Source organism: Mobula hypostoma, chromosome 2 (assembly GCF_963921235.1).
Source record: "Mobula hypostoma chromosome 2, sMobHyp1.1, whole genome shotgun sequence".
Taxonomy (NCBI): domain Eukaryota; kingdom Metazoa; phylum Chordata; class Chondrichthyes; order Myliobatiformes; family Myliobatidae; genus Mobula; species Mobula hypostoma.
The window spans coordinates 113,012,948-113,034,388 of NC_086098.1; the positions used below are offsets into that span (position 1 = coordinate 113,012,948).

Consider the following 21,441-nt stretch of genomic DNA (forward strand, 5'->3'; position numbering starts at 1 on the left):
TACCCAGATAAAACTCAATGCATTTTAGTGTAACTATCTGAAAGAGCTTGAGAACAATGTACTATATAAGATACAAGTTTTTTTTTCGTCGCTATTAATTTAGCTATTTTTATTCAAACAACCTTGCGGATTTACTCAGGTCATTTGTTTAACCATGCACGTCAGCATCATATTTACTCAGACGATCAACTTTTAGACCAATACAAGTGCCTATACAAAGTTAATTGCCAAATATAGTATTTCAAAACATGTACCAGTTATGTGTTGCCCAATGCAAACTATAGATAATACAAGTGTTACACATGGATTGAAAATCATTCTTGTAACATTAATCATTTTCATTGGTTTGTGGTTTTGCAAACTTTGAACACCGTATATGCAAAATTACGCCTGAGAAGATTACAAAATGACTAATTTTATATATTTGGTTACACAAAATATGGCCTAACATTTCTGATGACCAATTTACAAAATCTAATTTTTGACAGAGTTAAGGAGTGCTTCAAGTGAGTTGCATGCAGTTCAGATCAAGTCCAGTGCTTCTGCTTTTTCCAATTTATCAATGAGTATGCTGCACTCTACTGGAGCCAAGATAGTAAAATTGTCTATAATAGTGCTAACTACAAAGATGTAGTATGCTTCTGAACACACACTATAATTGCTATATTACTGCACCTATTAAATTACTTGGTTATTATTGTACACGTTAAAACATAACCAAAGAAAATGCGGTTTTTCACGTTTCCAAAGCAAAAATTTGGAGGATTCCACTGGTGCCATCTTCTATCATCCCTTACATCCTAAAGTGATTTAGTCTCATCGTTAAACATGGATCCACATTTTCTTTAAAAATAGGCAATACACTGCTCACAATAGAAATAACAGAACACAAATTCAACTTAAGCGTCCCCAAAGCGCTTTATCTCCTATCTCCAAAATAAAAATAAGTTTGTTATTACCAAGAGCATTAAAATGTCTCAGTGAGCTTAGCTTATATTCAAGTACTGGCTACTGGTGTCACCGTTTACTGCATCAAAGCAACTGGAAAATCTTTATAGAAATTTAACCAAAAATTTCACGTTAAGGAATACGAGGTGATGTTGAATGAGGTCATCATGAATAACTACACTACTCTTTGAAAGAGACTTCTGAAGCATTTTACATACATTTTAAATGTGACCTGAAATCCCACTCACCAGACTTGAGTACAAAGTCAAAGCCATTGTATTAATGGAACACCACCCACAATATTGGATAATTGAGATGTTAATCACAGTTTACCTCTTGAGGTGGCACAAAAAATCCTTTATGCTAGGACAAGAGAGATTTCCAGTGTTGTAGAAAGTATTTATCCTTCATCAATAGAATAAATTATTTAAAGATTACCTCCAATGGCGTTTATGGCAGCTTGTGGAAAAACATAACACTTCTGCTACAACACCCCTTCTCCTCTGATGTTTTTAATACACTGGATCTTTCTGTTGTACTGAAAAGTGCTAACATGGAAGTCCTTTAACTTCAAGTGCTATTGGCCTATCAATCTCAAACTCAGGAAATGAATCAATCCAAGTGTTTTTCTTTTTTGCTGGATGCCCATACAATTCCCTACAAACTTGTCAATAACACATTTTAATAAAACCCTGGAAAATATCTATTTGATAGATGCTAAACATCAAATGTGTGCATGATACATTTAGAGACCACCTCAAATTTCAACTGGTATATGGATACCTTGCAAACAATTTTGCATTTTTGACTATCAGATAGCTTCCTAATTATTTTCTAAACATTAAACATTTTAGCAACTTCTGGAACTTGAAATTATGTATAACACAAGATTAAATCAGCCTGTTTAGTGGTAGCATTCCTGCCTTTTATTATAATATGTGCTTAAACTTCAGAATGGTGCAAATAATTGATATCTTAGCATAACACCTAGGAAAAGCCACCTTTCAAAAGAGACGACTTCAATATCAGCTGGTCTTTACAAGTGACTACCAGAAATAATGTGGCACTGTTTGAAGTAAACTGATTTTCAGACATCCTGAACTGCATGATTTCTTTTTATAGTACATTTTATGTACTGCACTGTACTGTTGTCACAAAGCAGATTCCACTTCATATCTCAGTGATAATAAACCTGATTCAGATTCTGAATTAATTCTATACAGCAAAATAAATTAACTTATTGCTTAGTTCACTGAAGGCTGTCTTATCTCCCAATGACAAGTGCAAAAACAATTTGTGAAGTGATACAAGATGTCTTAAAGAAAGATGTTGTACAAATGTAAATTCTTAAAGGTTTCATTAAATATTATTTTACATATATGTACAACGAAAATTTTCTTTGCATTTTGAATTTTTAATTGAATTTGCTCCATACTGCTCAACTTTAAATCTTGTATCTCACCTGTGTTCTTTCCTGACATATTGACCAGTCTCTTCGTTAATTACGTGAACCTTCACTGAAGGATGTGATGTCATAATATCTGTTTTTAACAGGTCTGCTCTGTGGATGTTTACTCCAAGAACTAGATTATCATCAGCAATTTTATTTGGTTTTGTCTGCTCAAGTTCATCATCCACCGTTGCAGCTATTTCTTCATTTTCAGGGTCAAGCATTCCTTCTTCTTCCTCCATCTCCAATTTTTTCACTGTCATAAAATAAAAATTTCAACGTATTTTTAAAATTTCTCTTACTGTTAAGCTAAATAGTCAGTGTGAAAACATTCCCTGAGATTTAACTACCACTTTTAGCAATAAATATCAATTTGCATTGTAAAATCAAACTTTTTTTCCCCAAACTAGTTCCTTTGCTACAACTTAATTGACTGGAAATGTTCACATGGAACTAGCAGTTCATCTCCCTTTCCCTCCCCCCCCATATTAACCATCGAGACTTGATATACTTGTACAAATATACAACTCTCAAAATTACTTGTCAAAACTTGCAGAAGATCTACCAGCTGTGCCCAATGTTGGACACATGGTATCTAGCCGCAAAGTGCAAACTTCCCCAGCAGTTGTTCCCATTCAGTTGATCAGCAAAGAATGACACAATGAATCCGTAAATTTATACTTATTCATTTTTAATCTCCCAACATTCTCATCAACTCCGCCCCGTTTCTACTATTCACCAACATCTCATCTCCCTAGACACGTGGTATCTCTCAGGAATCAATACTGAATTGAACTATTTCAGACAGCCAGCTTTACCCGGTTTGTCAAACCATTCTAGTGCAAGATCCACCTTAATTCAGTTTCTCTCTCTATGCACATGGGGTCTAGTTTGCTGGGTATTTCCAGCACTTTTGGTTTAGATTTTCAGCAGCTGCTGTGTTCCAGTTCTCTCAGTTCCAAATGCTCTTTTGTTTCTATTAGAAGAAACAGAATAGTTACAGAGCAGGAGATTTCTGTTCTCTAATTGCCTATCATCTATTAACTGTACAACTCCAAAAGTGTTGTAACAGACAAAATGCCGGAGGAATTCAGCAGGTCAGGCTACGTCTATAGAGGAAAATGAAAAGTCAATTTTCAGGCCAACACCCTCCATTTAGACTGAATCCTGACGAAGGATCTCAACCTGAGACCTCAGCCGTTCATTTCCCTCTATTGATCCTGCCTGATCTGTGAGTTCCTCCAGCATTTTGTATATATTGCTCTAGATTTCCAGCAAATGCACAATCTTTTGCAGCTTTGAAAGCACTGACACCTGGACAAAGAGATCGCTTCTCTATCACTTTGCCCTCGCCATCCTTCTGTCTCTCCCATTACACACTTGCTTTTCATTTGCCCAGTTGCTACTGACTTACGTCTACCAAGAACCAAGTTGCAACTTGTCAAATGTACAAGATCCCAATCACCAGCTGGAGACTACCAGTCCAAGCTAAATTCAATCCAATTCCCAGGCTGAAAATAAATGCATTAACTGGGAGACTGCAGAAGATAGAATCCAGAGAAGGTGGTGAAGGAACTCAGAGGTCAAGCAACTTCGATAGAAGCAAAGGGATGATCAACATTTTGGGTTAGGAGCCTACATTCGTTATTTTTACGTTCTTGTTCAACTGGATCTCTCTGGGTTTTAGGTTTGTGACATTCTCTTAATTTTATATTGGGTTTGAAAAAGCAAGTGTTAGACAGTTGAACTAAGTCAATTAATGAGATTAAAATTTTTCAGTTATTCATTGAAGTATCAAAAGCAACATAAAACAAAAATGTAAATGTCTTAAGATCCTAATTAAATATTTAAATCCCAATTTAAATTAATTTTTACTTGCACAACTTAGGCACCTTTAGTTTTCTTGGTCTTCTTCCTTTTAGTTATTTGTCGAACCTCTTTCTCCCCCTGCTTCTGTTTTTCTTCATCACTAATCTCCAAGTCAGGTATCAATCTTCTGCGAGCAATCTTTTCCCCCGTATCATTAGTTTCATCACGATTACCTTGCAGTTCTGAAATGTGCATTTCACTTAAGCAGAAGAGAACAATAAATTAAAAAAAAATTCTGATTGTGAAAATAAAGTGCCCTTTTGAATCACTTAACCAAACTTTTAAATGAGCCCAATATGTTATCTTGCTTGTGACAAATTAATTTTCAGATGAAAAATAATTCACATATTTGCACTTTCAAGGTGGCAAAGAGGCACATTTAGTTACAAGAAATTTATGATCTGAAATATCTATATTCAGTTGTCAATAATGAAAATAAAATTTACAGCATGAGCTCTGAACTTTAAAAAAGATATTTATAGTCAAAGTGGACACTCCTGTAAGGCCAGGATTTACCCTCCATCCATTATGAGCAGGTAGGCATTTTACCTGAGGGTCAATTACATCAGTGGATCTGGAGTGAGGTAGATGCAAGACCAAGTAAGAGAACACTGAAAGACATCAATGATCCAGACAGGTTCTCACAATAATCTTAGTTTCATTCACAAAGATCATAGCTTGTTATTAAAGATTTAGGGAATTACTTGTATTTAAACAATATTCAGATGCCATGTGGATTCAGTTCATTCCTCTGGACTAATAGTCCAGGTCGACGGATACCAGTCCAATAACATACATACACTAAATCCCTTACAACTGTGAATATGCACAGCTTTCAAGTTATAATTTACAATTGGTTATTGGCTGTTCTTAAATTCAACAGCTAAGAGATATCATCTTTCAGCATGGCTGAGAATACTGACCAAGCTACTTAAGAAATCTGAGCGACTCAGAGAGGCATAGTTAGTAGAGCTACCATACAGGTCCAGTGAACCAAATTCCATACGGACCTTTTGCACAGAGTTTGCATGTCCTCCCCACAACAGCATGGGCTTCCCCAGTTTCACACCACCTCCCAAAGATATAATGCCTATGAAAAGTACTCAGTCCCCAGAAGTTTTTATGTTTTATCACGTTGAATCACAGTGGATTTAATGTGGCTTTTTTGACACTGATCAACAGAAAAAACTTTCCTGTCAAAGTGAAAACAGACCTACAAATATAAAACAGAAAATCACCCCCTTTAATATAACACAAATCATCATGGGTGCAATCAATTGGTTTTAAAAATCACATAGTTAGTTAAATGGAGTTCACCATGTGCATTCAAGCTGTTTCAATTGATTGTAGTAAAAATACAGCTGTATCTGGAAGGTCCAACTGCTGGTAAGTCAGTATCCTGGCAAAAATTACACCTCAAAGGCAAAACAACACTCCAAGTAACTCCACAAAAGGTTACTTATTTTAGATTAGATTATGAGAACACCCAGTCCTCTTTCATTGTCATCTAGAAATGCATACATGTATTAAGAAATGATACAATGTTTTTCCAGAGTGATATCACAGAAAACAAGACAAACCAAAGACTAACACTGACAGAACCACATAATTATAACATATAGTTACAGCAGTGCAAAATAATACCATAATTTGATGAAGAACAAACCATGGGCACGGTAAAAAAAAGTCTTAAAGTCTCCGAGTCGATCGACTCCCAAGTCCCCGATAGCAGGCAGCAAAAGGGAGAAGCTCCCCGCCATAAACCTCCAGGCACCGTCAACTTGCCGATGCCTTGGAAGCAGCCAACCACAGCCGACACTGAGTCCGTCCGTCCGAAAACTTCGAGCCTCCGACTAGCCCCCCCAGTGCCATCCTCTGCCGAACGCCTTCGACCTAGCCCCAACCACTGAAACAAGCAAAGCTGAGGATTTGGGGCCTTCTGCTCCGGAGATTCCGGTTACCACACAGTAGCAGCGGCAGCGAAGCGGGCAATTCAGAAGCTTTCCGGATGTTCCTCCGTACTCTCCCATCCGTCTCCATCAAATCAGAATTGTGCACGGTCCCCTACTTGATAGATTACAGATATCATTCACCGGAGAGGCCGTGTGCGCTGCCGTCACGCCGCCATCTTCTCCTCCTCCTTGAAAAGCACAAATCAGGAGAAAGATACAAGAAAATTTCCAAGTCACCGAACATCTCTTGATCATCAATATGGCACAGCTGTAAATTTGCCTAGAGCAGGCAGTCCTCACCAGCTGGGTGACCATGCAAGAAGAAGGGGACTAGTGAGGGAGGCCACCAAGAGGCCTATGACAACTTTGGAGGAGTTACAAGCTTCAGTGGCTGAGATGGGAGAGACTGCGCAAACAACAACTGTTGCCCATGTGCTTCACCAGTTGCAGCTTTACGGGAGTGTCAAAGAGAAAGCCACTGTTGAAAAAGACTCACATGAAACCTCAGCTAGAGTTTGCCATAAGGCATGTGGGAGACTCTGAAGTCAGCCGAAAGAACATTCCATGGTCTGATGAAACCAAAATTGAGCTTTTTGGCCATCAGACTAAATGCTATGTTTGGTGTAAGCCAAACACTGCACATCAAAAACGCATCTTCCCTACTGTGAAGCATGGTGGTGGTTGCATCATGCTGTGGGAATGCTTCACTGCAGCAGGCCCTGGAAGACTTGTGATGGTAGAGGGTAAAATGAAAGCAGCAAAATATAGCCGACCTTCACTAATCCGACTACCTGTAATCCAGTTCCTTCGATAATCCGGCACTGATTATGTTTAATGTGATCCTTCTTAATTCTGCATTTTTACTAATCCGGCACTCCTCAGGTCCCAGTGGTGCCGGATTAGTGAAGGTCGACCTGTACAGGGAAATCCCGAAGGAAACCCTGATGCAATCTGCAAGAGAACTTTGACTTGGGAGAAGATTTGTTTTCCAGCAAGACAATGACTCCTAACAAAGCCAAAGCTACACAGGAATGGGTTAAAAACAACAAATTTAATGTTCTGAAGTGGCCAAGTCAGAGTCCAGACACCAATCCAATTGAGAATTTGTGGCTGGATCTATAATGGCTGTTCATTCATGATCCCCATGCAACCTGACAGAGCTTGAGCAGTTTTGTAAAGAAGAATTGGGAAAATTGCAGTGTCCAGATGTGCAAAGCTGATAGAGACTTATCCACACAAACTCAAGGTTGTAATTGCTACCAAAGGGGCATCTATTAAATACTGACCTGAAGGAGGTGAATACTTAGGCAATCAATTATCTTGTGTTTTATATTTGTAATCAACTTAGATCATTTTGTAGAAATCTGTTTTCACTTTGACATGAAAGTCTTTCTGTTGATCAGTATCAAAAAAAGCCAAATTAAATCCACTGCGATTCAATGTTGTAATACAATAAAACATAAAAACTTCCATGGGGGGGGTGAATACTTTTTATAGGCACTGTATATGGTTTGGTAGGCCAACTGGCCATTGTAAACAGTCCCTAGTGTGTAGGGGAGTGGTTGAATTCAGTGCTAGCTGGCTGTAGATTAGGAGGAGGATTAGTGTTAGAGTTAACTCAGAGGGTTGAAGAGACAGTTTCCAAACTACCTACTTTGACTAGGAGTTTAAAGACTTAATTCAATGTACTACATTGAGCTCAGAAATGAACCCTAACCTAATTTATCAAAATTGATATCCTTCAAGACTTGATCATCCAATCACAGTGGAACTTAGAAAAACAGAGGGCAATACGCTATGGAGATTCTAGGCAATTTCTAGAGTAGGTTACATGGTCGGCACAACATTGTGGACCTATAATATGCTGTAGATTTCTATGTTCTATGACTGTTTAGGCGAAATAGATTTATCAAAGTACATATATCTTACTATAAACTACCCTGAAATTCATTTAATTGCAAGCATTTACAGGAAAATACAATATAAGTTTTACAAAAAACTGCACATAAATAAAGACTGACCACCATTGTGCAAGACAAATTGTGCAAATTAAATATTAAGAACTTGAGTGTAGAGTCCTTGAAAATGAGTATGTAGGTTGTAGAGCAGTTCAGAATAACAGTGAATGAAGTTATTCTCTGCAATTCACTTCAAGAGTCTGATGGCTGCAGGGTAATAACTGTTCCTGAATGTGGTGGTGTAGGACAACAGGTTTCTGTACCACCTACAGATGGTAACAGCACGAAGAGGGCATGGCCTGGATGGCAATTATTATTATTATTTTTACTGGTTTTGTTTCACAATGTATTTGAACAAAGTTTTGGAAACAATTAAGTTGAGATGACATGTTCTTACAATGCAAATCAAGGATTGCTGTTTGATTTTTCATGGACTGTAGATGATAACTTGACTCAAATGGTTAATAAAAAGGTTGCTTCAATTTGTCCAGATATTCTCTGATCCTTCTTCAACTATTAGCTATTAAAGAAAAACTTGTCAAGTGAACAAGTCAACTTTTTAACTTAATTATCAAAATACATTATCAAAGTTTATGCAAACAGATTATGCAAAAGTTAAGCATAGAGAAGAGTTAGGCATAGAGACTGTTCTTGGACCACAGCAATATCTTCTACCGTGGTCTTGGTAGATAGTCAGAGGAATCTACTAGAATACTGGCTCCTTGATGTAGCTCAGTGCACTGTAGTGTAGTTTAGTGTAGGGCCTCTTAAGGAATTTGGCTGTGCTTCCTGACACTTGGCAAAGCTATCCCTCGGGCCACAAGTAGTCAAAGATGCCATTACAATTAAACAATAAGAACATTCACAAAAAAAAACAGATAACCCTCAGGATAATGACACAAAGAAGATGTTTTAAAGAACATACAATTCAAGACCAATAAAGAAAATATTTTCTTTTAAATTAGAGGATTACCCTTTGCTTACACTGTATGTAGTAGGTTTGAGAAAGAATTGGTGTTACATTCCCAAAATCACTGGTATTACTATTATCAACTGGACCAGCCACACAAATGTTATACAAGGTCACAGAAGAGGGCATGGCCTGGATGGCAATTATTATTATTATTTTTACTGGTTTTGTTTCCTGGTTTACTACAGGAAGTAACTCAGCAGGTCCTGAAGGAGTGTGCTGAGCAGCTGTGTGGAGTTCTCCAGTACATTTTCAATCTGAGTCTCAGCCTGGAAACGGTCCCAACTGTGTGGAAAACCTTATGTGTGGTCCCAGTACTAAAGGAGAGCCCACCGAAAGTCTTCAACAATTACCGTCTAGTAGCCCTGACCTCACACATCCTGAAGATACTAGAGAAGGGCTGGTCCTGGCTCACCCCCGACCCCAGGTCAGATCAGCCCTTGATCCCCTGTAGTTTGCTTACTAGGAGCACATTGGAGGTGACAATGCTGTCATCTATCTGCTGAACAGAGCCTTCTCCTCTTTGGCTAAGCAGGGCAGCACTAGGAGAATCATATTTTTTTAAATTTCTCGTACTGTCAATACCATACAGCCCTCATTGATGGAGGGAAAAGCTTCATTCAATACAGATTGGCTCTTCCATTATATCCTGGATAATGGACTACCAGACCGGCAGACCAGTTTGTGCGGTTTCAGAGCTGTGTATCAGACATGGCCATAAGCAGCACTGGGACCCCACAGGGGACGGTACTAGCTCCCTTCCTATTTATCCTGTATACCTCGAACTTTAGACACAACACTGAGTCATGTCAGCAGAGAATTTCTGCAGATAACTCAGCAATAGTTGGGCGTATCAAAGGAGGTCAGGAGGAAGAATATAGGGTCTTGGTGGAGGACTTTGTCAAATAGTGCAAGCTTAGTCATTTGCAGCTTAACATCAGTAAGAGAAGGAGATGGTGATGGACTTTAGGAAGACTAAGCCCATTAGTATTGGTGAGGACCTTCAAGTACTTGGGGATGCACCTGGATGACAGACTTGAGTGGAGCACCAACACAGAGGCTTGTGTACAAAAAGGGCCAGAGTCACCTCTACTTCCTGAGGAGACTGAGGTCCTTTGAAGTATGCAGGCCTCTCCTTCACATGTTCTGCCAGACTGTTGTTGCCAGTATAATAATCCATGTGGTTGCGTACTGGGGCAATGGCATCAACACAGGTGATGACAACAGAGTTAATAAACTGATTAAAGAAGCTGGCTCTGTAATAGGAGTCAAACTGGACACACTGGAGGCTGTGGTAGAACAAAGGGCCCTACAGAAAATCCTGGCAATTCTGGACAATGTTTCTCACCCTCGTCATGCTACCTTGGCTGAACAGAGGAGCACTTTTAGTATAGACCAAGACAACTGCGCTGCTCCAGAGAGCGCTATGAGGTCATTCTTACCCTTTGCCATTAGGCTCTATAATGAGTCAACCTATAGCCGGGGAAGTGATGACCTCTCCTGTTGGACTGTTTGAGGCAACTCTTTTGTTTTAAAATTCCTCTGTGATTCTCTTCTAATATTTGAATATCTGTGCTCTTGTAATGCTACTGTGCCACAGTAATTTCCTTTGGGATCAATGAAGTATCTATCTTTTGACATATTCAAGAGATCGTTAGAGGAACCACTTGCCCAGGAGGTCTAATAATATTCAAGAAACTCAACTGCATCCAGGACAGAACAGCCCAGCACCATTCATTCTCTCTGCTGCTGATGGATAAGGGCTGCACCAGCACTGTAGCTGCACTACAATTATTCACTTGGTAAACTCCAACAGCACCTCTCAAACCCATGAGCTCTTATCAATGGGGGCAAGGCCAACATGCATTCAGAAATATCACCTGCAGTATTTCCTCCAAATCACACATCGTCCTTACTTGGACATGAAATGCCATCTGACGACGATCAAACCCAAATCCTGGAACTTATGGGAATACTTTCACCCAAAGAATTGCAGTTCAATGAAAATTGAGAGATCGGCAACAAGTTTTGCCCTACGTAACAATACAGACCTTGTATTTTAAAATAAAAGGGAGCTAGTGTGCTATTAATCTAGCACACTTGGAAATTTGGTGATGCCTGACTGGCAGATGCTTATATCTTATTCCAATCAATCAATACTCTACCACACTCAAGTCCCATTTTTTTGTTCAAAAAAATTAAAATAGCAGTATAGTCAATTACCTTGAGTTTAAAGGAAGTGTGATAACCAGGAGCCTCACTATGTTAAGGATGAATGGGGGAAAAAAACAGAATTATCAACATTTCCTGACAATTGGATAGCAAATAAGAATTTACTGTATGTGTGACTCTGTCCATCCAATTTTTCAACCTTGAAAGGAAGAGCTGTATAACAGATGCTCTAATGGAGCCAGACAACCCAATTATGCATACTCAGCACATGAAACAATGAACTGATAATACACTATTTAAATTTGCCTCTAAATTATTAACCTGTAGATATTTTATTTCTTTAACTATAAAAGTAAAACTAATTGTCTGCAATTGTTTCATAAGTTGCTTGTGCTTAACAATTGTATGACACAAGTTGCACTAAATACTATTGGCTTCCAGGGCGACTGCTAAAAATAGAAATATTTGACAAATTACTTGTACACAATTTAGTTCTTACCTTGTTTCCCCCTCATTTCGCAATAATGGTTTTTTCTTCTTTTCCAATTTGCTAGTTAATATTGAAGATACACGAGAAATTGTTTCCAATGAACGCTCCTTGATTTTTTGCCTTGTTTTTTTACTGTCAACAGCATCTCTGGCAGCTACCTGTTGCTGATAGGCTTTGATTAATGAATCCACATCATCTGTTAGATTGCTCCTGATCATATTATCAACCAGGCTCTCTTCTTTCAACTTCTTTTTGTCAGATTTTTGCACAGGCATAACAGATTTTGAGCCAGAGCCTTTCCACAAATGTTCTTCATCAAATGATTCCTCATTGATTGTCGATTTCTTTTTCTTTTTCTTTGGTTTGCTGGGCTTTCCATCTTCCTGGAGCACATTGTTGTTAACTTTTTCTGCAACAGAGATCCTAGCATTCAATTTGTTTTTTGAGAAGCAGGGACTGTGTTCTTCTGGATTATATGTATTATTTAAAATAGTTTCATCTTCATTGTCTTTATGGAGACCCAATTTATTCCTCAACGTTTCAAGCTGAACAAAATATTTAAAAAGTGTATTTTAAAATTGACAAAACTGGGAAAGATGAATTCAACCAGTTCACCAGTCTAAAAGTTTCAAACTTACTATTAAAGTAGAAATGAAAAACATCTTAAAAATATAAAGACTCCAAATACTCAGTAGGTTAGTCAGCAACAGTGATCTCTGTAGAAACATGATAAACATTCACGTTGATTGCCCTTACAATTCTTTTAACAACGTTAATATTCCAAACGTTTCCAAGAAGTGCTTGGACAATATTTTAAGATTCCAATTTAAAAGCAGTTATTCTTTAACTGGTAGCAAATTAACTAACTGGGTCTGCAATATATCACACAGCTTACTAATGATGTTTCTTTCTCCACAAGTACTGATTGCTGAGTATTTTTTTCTATTTATCCACATATTATTAACATTTGTACATAGAGTTTTTATTGGCAAGATTAAATCCTGCTTTAACTTTACAAACTGGTCTATTTTTATCCAAATACTCACTACATGTGTGTGAAAAATGTTAATACTGAATATGTCTAATTGCCATACCTCTTTATATAAAGGGTTGAATACAGAGATTTACTATCACAAAACATTTTGTCGGTATAACACTCAAAACATTTATATAGTTTTAGAACGTCAATTGCTAATGCTTCATCCTATTAGTGGCTGAACAGAAAACAGATCCATTTGGAAGGGTTAATGATTTAGAACTTATTGAACCTATAAATAACATCAAATATCAATATCATCCAAAAATAAAAACAAACAGAATCAAAGAATGCCTTACTAGAAACCTGCACTCACCACAATACTCTCTTGGGAAGGCAAACTTTTCTTTTTTGATTTCTTTTTCTCAGCAGCTAAAGCAGAATAGTTTCTAAAGGCTTCTTCAAACTGAGCCTTGGTCTTTGCCTTAGCCTCACTTTCACCTACAAGACAAATCAGAATGACAAAAACAATAATAAAGATGTTGACTATACATTGCTACTTAAAATACAAGGATCTTACAGGAACAAAAGAAAACATCAGGAGACAATAATCTTTGCATATTTAGTATTCATCTGTTTTTATATAAAAAGACAAACAGTCACAAAATTCTTATTTTGCTTCAAAAAATCTTTCAAACAGTATTATTGAAAATTTCAATTTACTGAGTGGAAGTTATTTGTCAACTACAGTTAAAACTAGATGAATTATTAGTCTGTCCACAAGTATTAAATTCTTTACCTATTTGATAGTTTGAATGATATATTGACTGATAAATGTTTTAATACGATTTATCTCCTTGATTTAGTTTGTATTTGTTAATTATCTATATTTGGATATTATTTATTTCACATTTCATTTTACCCAGGATCTTTTCCTCACTTCTGCCCAACTTTAGTTGATCTCAGGTCCATAGAAGAAACACATAATTATAGAAAAAAATGGACAGAACCATTGCAGATACAACCCACATCATCTTGGTAATTATATTAAATAATAAGCACAATCTACCTTTTTAGATCACCTTTCTGGATTAAGCAGATATTTTCATTAAAGGAAATCAGCCAACCATATAGCATATTATAACATTGTGGTCACCATTACTAATACTGATTGTTTATTTCAGATGACTTAATTAGCTCAGTTTAAGTTATCATATTGGGATTAGAATTTGTCTCCAGATTAACATAGTGCAAAATATTTTTCAAAGCCCCTCTAGGCAAGCAGTAAAGAATTGTTATGAAAGGAGATGCATGGACAATTCATTTTTTCCATATGTAGATCACTATTCTTTTTCCCTAGTTCAGCTTAGACCAAAGTAGTATTTATTCAACAACAAATTGCTGTCGGAGTTGATTCAGCTCATATTGACTCTTATCTAGTTCAAGCTAAAAGTTTATCTGCATCTGCATTTCAGGGGCCACATGTCAGCGGATAGACAAAATAAAAATAGAGCTGTGGAAGATGGTCTTCTGGGATTGGAAACAAAATATGATGTTAGAACAGAATATAGAAAGCTAATCCTGCACTTTAGCTGGCAGCCATTAAGAGTAATATTAAATGCTAAATTGTAAGAGTGTTCAAGTCCCGAGCACTGAAATCCTTCATAAATAAAATAGACGCTGTAAACATTCAAATCAGACATCACCTATAACAGAAAAAGGTTCATGTTAATCAGCTTTCAGCAGAGCTCACATCATCCTGATGAGTTTACTTAAAAGTGAAAAGGAGTTTACTTCTGCTTCCTTTCCAAGCAAAGAACAAAAGAATTACATCTGCAATGGATTAAGCAAATCTGTTATTTCCAGATAACCCAAGATAAATTAAACCAATACACATTTCGAGAATAATCTACTTCCATTTAAAGTTAAGATTTTTTTTCCGTGATCTATGTCAGTTTTGTCTATACTCTACCTGCTGGCATCGTTCTCAATACTGTGCTTGGAAGTCTTCCTTATTCACTACATCCTCACTTAATAACTTTAGCTGACAGCCAACCTAAAACAAGTAGTAAGAGGAGTAAAGTAAGGCACTTATGATGATGCAGAAAGGATACAGTTGTTATACAACAGATGCAATAAGAAGTTTACTTGTTACCTCAAATTAGTGCTGATTTTTCATATCCATATGATAACAATTTCTACAAGTCATCTAAACTTAAAACTTTTGGGTATACATATCAGATTTACAAAAAAAAAACAAAGAATACTGGATATACTAATAGATAAAGCTGCATCTGCAGAGAATGAAATAATTTTGATCAATGTTATTTCATCAGAATTTAGAAAAGTTTAACATAAAAAATTTGAAACAACTTTTCCGAAATTAGGAAACACACACAGTGAACATTACAAGTATCCAACCAAAAGATAATGGTTTCAATGAATTATTGTGGAACAAATCCTGACATGTACATCTTGCCACTTTCCACTAATGCTCTGTCAGTAGATTGGGAAAGATTGTTAACAAGATCCATTGGTTCATAAACTATCAACAGAAAGAGAAACTTAACTATTTGGTAGGTATAACTTTCATCCCAGATAAGACTTCTTCGAAATATTCAAATACAAGACGGCATAGCTTTAAGTTGAGAAGGAGAAAGATTGAAGGAGATGTGCAGGGCAAGTTTTTCTAAATAACAGCCGTATGTACCTTAACTGTGCTGCCGGGGTAGTAGTTAAAGCAGATATTATAGGTGCATTCAAAAGGCTTTTAGATTGGCACGTTTATACAGGGAATGGAGGGGTATGGATCAGGTGCACACACAAGTGATTTTAATTTGGCATCAGACATTGTGGGTTTGTTCCTGTGCTATACTGTATTGTTCTATGTTAACCAGAACTGCACATTACTCCCTTCCCTTTTCCTCATTTCCCATCGTGTTGAGGTTTCTTGAGCAGGGGAATAAAAACACATGAATGTAACACAAGTTAACGAATGCTGGCAATGTTTAAATTTTATTTGCAACCAAAGGTAGATTTAGAAATCCCAATATTTCAACTGGATGTGACCATTTTGAAAATATATTGACAAATGTCCTTACAACTATCAGTATAACTGCATTCAGTAATTTGAAAGCATTATCTTATGGAGATTAAGGACTTTCATTTCAAAGCAGAATGACCAAACTAATTTGACATATCTTATCCATCCTGCAAATTTACACAATGTAACTAATTTCAGAATACTTGTAGAACATTTTCTAAATAAGGTAGCATAACAGCATGGAGAAGGATTGCAGTAATCTGAAGATTGCCTTATGGGCCACTTTAAGCTCATTAACAGTCAATACTTATCCCCTTGCAAAATAAGACAACTGCAAGAGTAACAAGCCAGACCTAATGATGTTTAGCAAAATGAGCTTTTAATAGCATCATAATATTAAGGTTACAAAATAGTTTAACAGCAGTAAAACCTAACAGCATAAATGATTGTCATGCTTCAATCCGAATGAGCTTAACACCATTTATGCACACTTTGAAAGCGAGAATAAAACTACACTTGTGCAAATCTCAAATCCCACTGCATCTGGTGACTCTGTGATCTTTGTTGCAGAGGCTGATGTCAGAATATCCTTGAAGGGAATATACCCTTGCAAGGCATCAGACCTTGATGGTGTACCTGGCAGTGTACTGAAAACCTATGCCAATGAACTGGCAGGATTGCTGAAGGATATTTTCAAACTCTCACTGCTGCAGTCTGGTCCCAACTACTTCAAAAGGACTGGTGCCCAAGAAGAGCAGGAAGCACTGCCTCAATGACTATCACCCAGTAGCAGTGACATCTACTGTGATGAGGTGCTTTGAGAAGTACGTAGTAACTAGAATTAACTTCTGCCTGAGCAAGGACCCAACCACATTGTAATTTGCCTACTGCCACAATCTCAACTGATGCAATCTCATCGATTCTCCAACTGGCCTTGGACCATCTGGACAACAGCAATTAACTACGTCAGGCTGTTGTTTACTGCTTACAGCTCTACATTCAACACCATCTTCCCTTCAATACTCATCAACAAGCTTCAAAACCTAAGCTTTAGTACAACTGAATCTGTGACTTCCTTATTGAGAGATCACATCCACAAAGATTGGTGATACCTCCTTTTCACTATCAACACAGGCACACCTCAAGGATGCATACTTAGCCCACTGCTCTACTCTCTCTACACTCATAACTATGTGGCAAGGCACAGCTCAAATGCCACCTATAAATTCGCACTGACATCACTGTTGTTGGCAGAATCTCAGGCGATGACAAGGAAGTGTGCAGAGATGAGCTAGATCGGCTCATTGAGTGGTGTTTCAACAACCTTGCACTCAACACTAGTAAGACCAAGTAATTAATTCTGAACATCAGAAAGGGGGGAAAAAAATAATCAGAAGAACACACACACCAGTTCTCATTAAGGAGTCAGCAGCTTCAAGTTCCTGGGTATCAACATTTCAGAGGTTTTATTGCTGGCCCAACATATTGTTGCAATCATGAAAAGGGCATGCCAGTGGCTATACTTCACTCTGAGTTTGAGGTGATTTGGTATGTCACCAAAGACTCCAGCAAATTTCTACACATGTACAAGGCAGAGCATTCTGACTGGTTACATCACAGCCTGGCATAGAGACTCCAATCAAAAGAGGCTGTAGATTGTTGTGGATTTAGCCAATTCCATCACGGCCACAAACCTCTTCACCATCGAGGACATTTTCAAAAGGCAGTGCCTCAAGATGGCATCTATCATTAAAGACTATCACCCGGGACATCTTCTCTTACTACCATCTTGAAGGTGGTATAGGAGACTGAAAATGCACAGTAAACATTTTAGGAACAGCTTCTTCTCCTCCACCATCAGATTTCTGAACAGTCCATAAACCCATGAACACTGCCTCAATATGTATATTTTAATTCTTATTGTAACTTAATATTCTGTCTTCTACTGTATTGTTGCCATAAGACAGACTTCACAATATTTGTCAGTGAAAATTAGTTCGATTCCAAAACATCTGACAAACTTTACTGGTTCATCATATAGAATATATACATAATCTACTCTTACAAAGACAAGCAGAGTATTTGTGAATAAAATAATATTATTCATGGTCATTAAATAACTTCACTTCTGTCAGCCAAGTTACTGTCTTTCATTGCTATCAAAAGACAGAGATAGGTGTAACCTACAACACAAACAACTGGACTAATAATCCCGAGCCCTGGATAAACAATCCAGACATCAATTCAAATCCCACTATTGAAGCTGTAGAATTTAAGTTGAACATGTCATAAGCATTGATGGCTATAAGCCCATTAAAAAAAATCTGGCTCACTAACATCTTCAAGAGGAAGAAATTTGCCTACTTGGTCTGGCCTATATGACCTGACTTCAAATCAACTCAATGTGCTTGATCCATAAAATGACCAGTGAAGTGGCCTAATAAGCAACTCAGTTATTGCCACCACTTTCCCAGGGCAATTACGGTGCACTAAACTTGCCGGTGACGTCCAGATCATGACAAACATGGTCTTTGCAGACCAGCCATGAGCATAGTCCAGACTGAAGACCATGAAGATCACCACTACCACATATGCTAGCCATTTCTGCAACCTTGCCCTGGTTTGCCAACTATAGATTATCCCAGGCTTAATAGCTTCATCGATGCCCTTAAATGTAACTACAGGAAATATACTAAAGAAATTTAATTTCTATATTCAACCGACTTGGATCAGCAAATAGGCATCTTCAAAATATATGAAGTCCACCTTTAGGTCTCAAATTACCATTGATGGCAGCAGATACAAGTTTAAACCCTACAAATGTCACAGTGTTTCAGGGACAAGAGATTCTACAGATACTGTAAACTGAGCAACACACACAAAATGCGAGAGAAACACAGTAGATGAAACAGTCCTTTTGGGCTGAGATCCAAAATCTCTACAGATGTACCGTGGAGAGCACGCTAGCTGGCTGCATCACCACCTGGTATGGGGGGGGGGGAGCTACTGCACAGGGTTGATATCAGTTGCAGAGAGTTGTAAACTTAGTCAGCTCCATCATGGGCATTAGCCTCTGTGGTATCCAGGACATCTTCAAGGAGCAATGTCTCAAAAAGGCAGTTTCCATCATTAAGGGCCCCCATCATCCAGTTCTCATTGCTACCATCAGGAAGGAGGTACAGAAGCCTGAAGGCACACATTCAGTGATTCAGGTACAGCTCTTCCCCTCTGTCAATTCAGTTTTGTTCTGTATTATAATATATTGCAATGTATTGCTACCACAAAGACAACAAATTTCACAACATATGCCGGTGATATCAAACCTCATTCTGATTCCGACCCTTATCAGGACTGGAGGACTGGAATGGAAAAGGGCAGAAGCCGGAATAAAAGGGTAGGGGGAAGAGGGGGAAACACAGCCAGAGGTCACTGGTGAGAAAGGGAAGGCAGGTTTGTGGGTGAGGGAATGATGTGAGCAGCTGGGAGATGAAAGGTAGAAGAGGCAAAGGGTTGAAGGAGGAATCTGATAGATGACTATAGATAAATGAAAAAACTTGAGGAACCAGGAGGTAGGTGATGGATATGTTGTGAGGGTAGGGAAGGAAAGGAAAACACATCTCCCTCACCACTATTCAAGACCCTAAACAATCCTTCCAGGTGAGGTGGTGCTTCAGCTGCAAGCCTGTTAGTGTCATTTATTGCATTTGTGAGACTCAAGGAGCTCACTTTGCCAAGCACCTTTGCTTGGTTCACTGCAACAGTCAAGATCTGCCAAAGGCCACCCATTTCAATTCCACTTACCATTTCCCCATCAACATGTTTATCCACAGCTTCCTCTACTGCTACAAGGAGGGCAGATACAGGTTGGAAAAACACCTCATGTTCCATATTGGTGGTTTTCAACCAGACATCAATATTGACTTCTCCAACTTCTGGTAACCACTCCCCTTTGTCTTCCCTCATTCCTTCCCTTCCCCTTCCTCACAACGTGACAATTGCCTCTTGATGAAGTGATGTTGACTGACCATTTTCTTCCAAAGATGCTGCTGAGTTTCTCTAACAATTTTTCTTTTGCCCCTCTAGGTTCTCAGAGGTTTTGAATTATCCGGTGAATTTGGTGTTACTCAATAAGTTCACCCTGATATGATAACTAGGCTAATCAGTAGTCTCAAGTTTTCAAGTAATAGCATCTACTTTGCCAATTTCACCTTTACTTTTACGAACAAAAAAAATCACTTGTCTAAAGCATACTAAATGTTAGTTGTTAGTTTTTTTCCCCCTTGTCCTTTCCACAAGTTCTCATTTGTTTTCGACACTACTGTTTCTGTTTGCACATTTTAAATAATGGAAATAATAGCGGAAAAAATCAGAAACGGAAAAGAAAAAAAAAACAATACTTCAGGTATCTTCGTGGTATACAAGGTGTCAGTGGAACAGTTTGCACAAAAGAGGGTAAAACGTCGTTTCCATGTAGGTGGCAATCGACCTAATTATCCTTTTATGGGCTCTACAGAAAACGGAGTCACAGAATTTGGGTTTGTACCCTCAGTTAGTTTCCGTTGATTATAAAATTACACAGCAACTAACAGAAACGCAAAAGAGCCGGTGATCCAAATGAAATAGAAGGGGCGGTAGACGGAAAAGAAACGAGTGACTACCACGTGACTCAGATGTCCATCCAGATGGATCCGTCAGGTCTCATTGACAGCTTCACCTGGTGATCACTTCTACAGATGCCAGGAACAGCGAAGTCGCTGGAGATCACAGCAATTACAAAGTGCACTTTATTTATCCCCCACTAAGGTCCCTGCCACAGCACCTCGCGCTACATTTTAACTGGAAGCGCAGACTGTGCACGGGTAAAGTTGTTCAAGGAGACCACAGCCTTTCCTCGTAGGAGCGGCCTAGCAACGCTGAAGCCGCCTCCTGGCAACCATCACAAACCCGGCGCTGACTCGGGTACCAACCTGTGCGAAGAGGCCGCCAGTCAGGGCTCACTGCGGCCTCGACTGCGTGGCTCCGGTTCCAGCGCGGTCTCATTCACACATCAGCGCCCACGGGCTGCGAGATTAACCCGGCGTCCGTATGGCTGAGCTCCGCTTGTGCGCGGCGCTGGAGGAGGTGAAGCGCATCCAACTGCGTCACCATAACCTTTGAGACTCGTCCGCCAATCACAAGCTCCACGGTCCTCCTGGCTCCATGCAGGGGGCCGGACTGGAGCGCTGGTCCGAGAGGCACTGGGCGAGAACGTCCCGTAACTGGCGGATGAGTACGCCCGTTGACTTCTCATAACTTTCAGGATCGGAAGCACGAGTTCTGGCAGGCATCCGGTGCCTGCGTAAACTGGAAAGCAATTGAGAGCTATAGAAACTGTAGCATTGCCATTGGTATTGGTTTCTTTTTGTCACATGTTCCGAGATACAGTGAAAAGCTTTTCATAGATAAATCATTACACGGTGCGTTGAGGTAGAACAAGGTAAAGCAATAGCAGAATGCAGAATAAAGTGCAACAGCTACAAAGTATGTAGTGTAGTGCAGGAATAAACGAGTCGGATTGTGAGGACGAATACATCTCATCCTACTACAGTACAGGTATTCAATAGTCTGATAATA

General features: G+C 38.6%; 1 protein-coding gene across 2 annotated transcripts in view; it reads right to left on the reverse strand.

The window, feature by feature from the left end:
- Window positions 1-21,081, reverse strand: part of ahi1 (Abelson helper integration site 1) — a 216,059-nt gene extending 194,978 nt beyond the window's left edge. The window contains exons 1-6 of one of the 2 annotated variants that reach the window (XM_063040430.1): window positions 20,796-21,081; window positions 14,758-14,841; window positions 13,162-13,286; window positions 11,819-12,354; window positions 4,291-4,466; window positions 2,411-2,654 (exon numbers count right to left, since the gene is read on the reverse strand). In XM_063040430.1, the coding sequence (XP_062896500.1) occupies window positions 2,411-2,654; window positions 4,291-4,466; window positions 11,819-12,354; window positions 13,162-13,286; window positions 14,758-14,767 (1,091 nt within the window). In that variant the 5' untranslated portion in view covers window positions 14,768-14,841; window positions 20,796-21,081. Of the gene's footprint in view, window positions 1-2,410; window positions 2,655-4,290; window positions 4,467-11,818; window positions 12,355-13,161; window positions 13,287-14,757; window positions 14,842-20,795 lie in introns of those variants that run through there. The other variant, XM_063040431.1, reaches the window with a different exon arrangement.
- Between the last annotated feature and the right edge of the window lie 360 nt (window positions 21,082-21,441).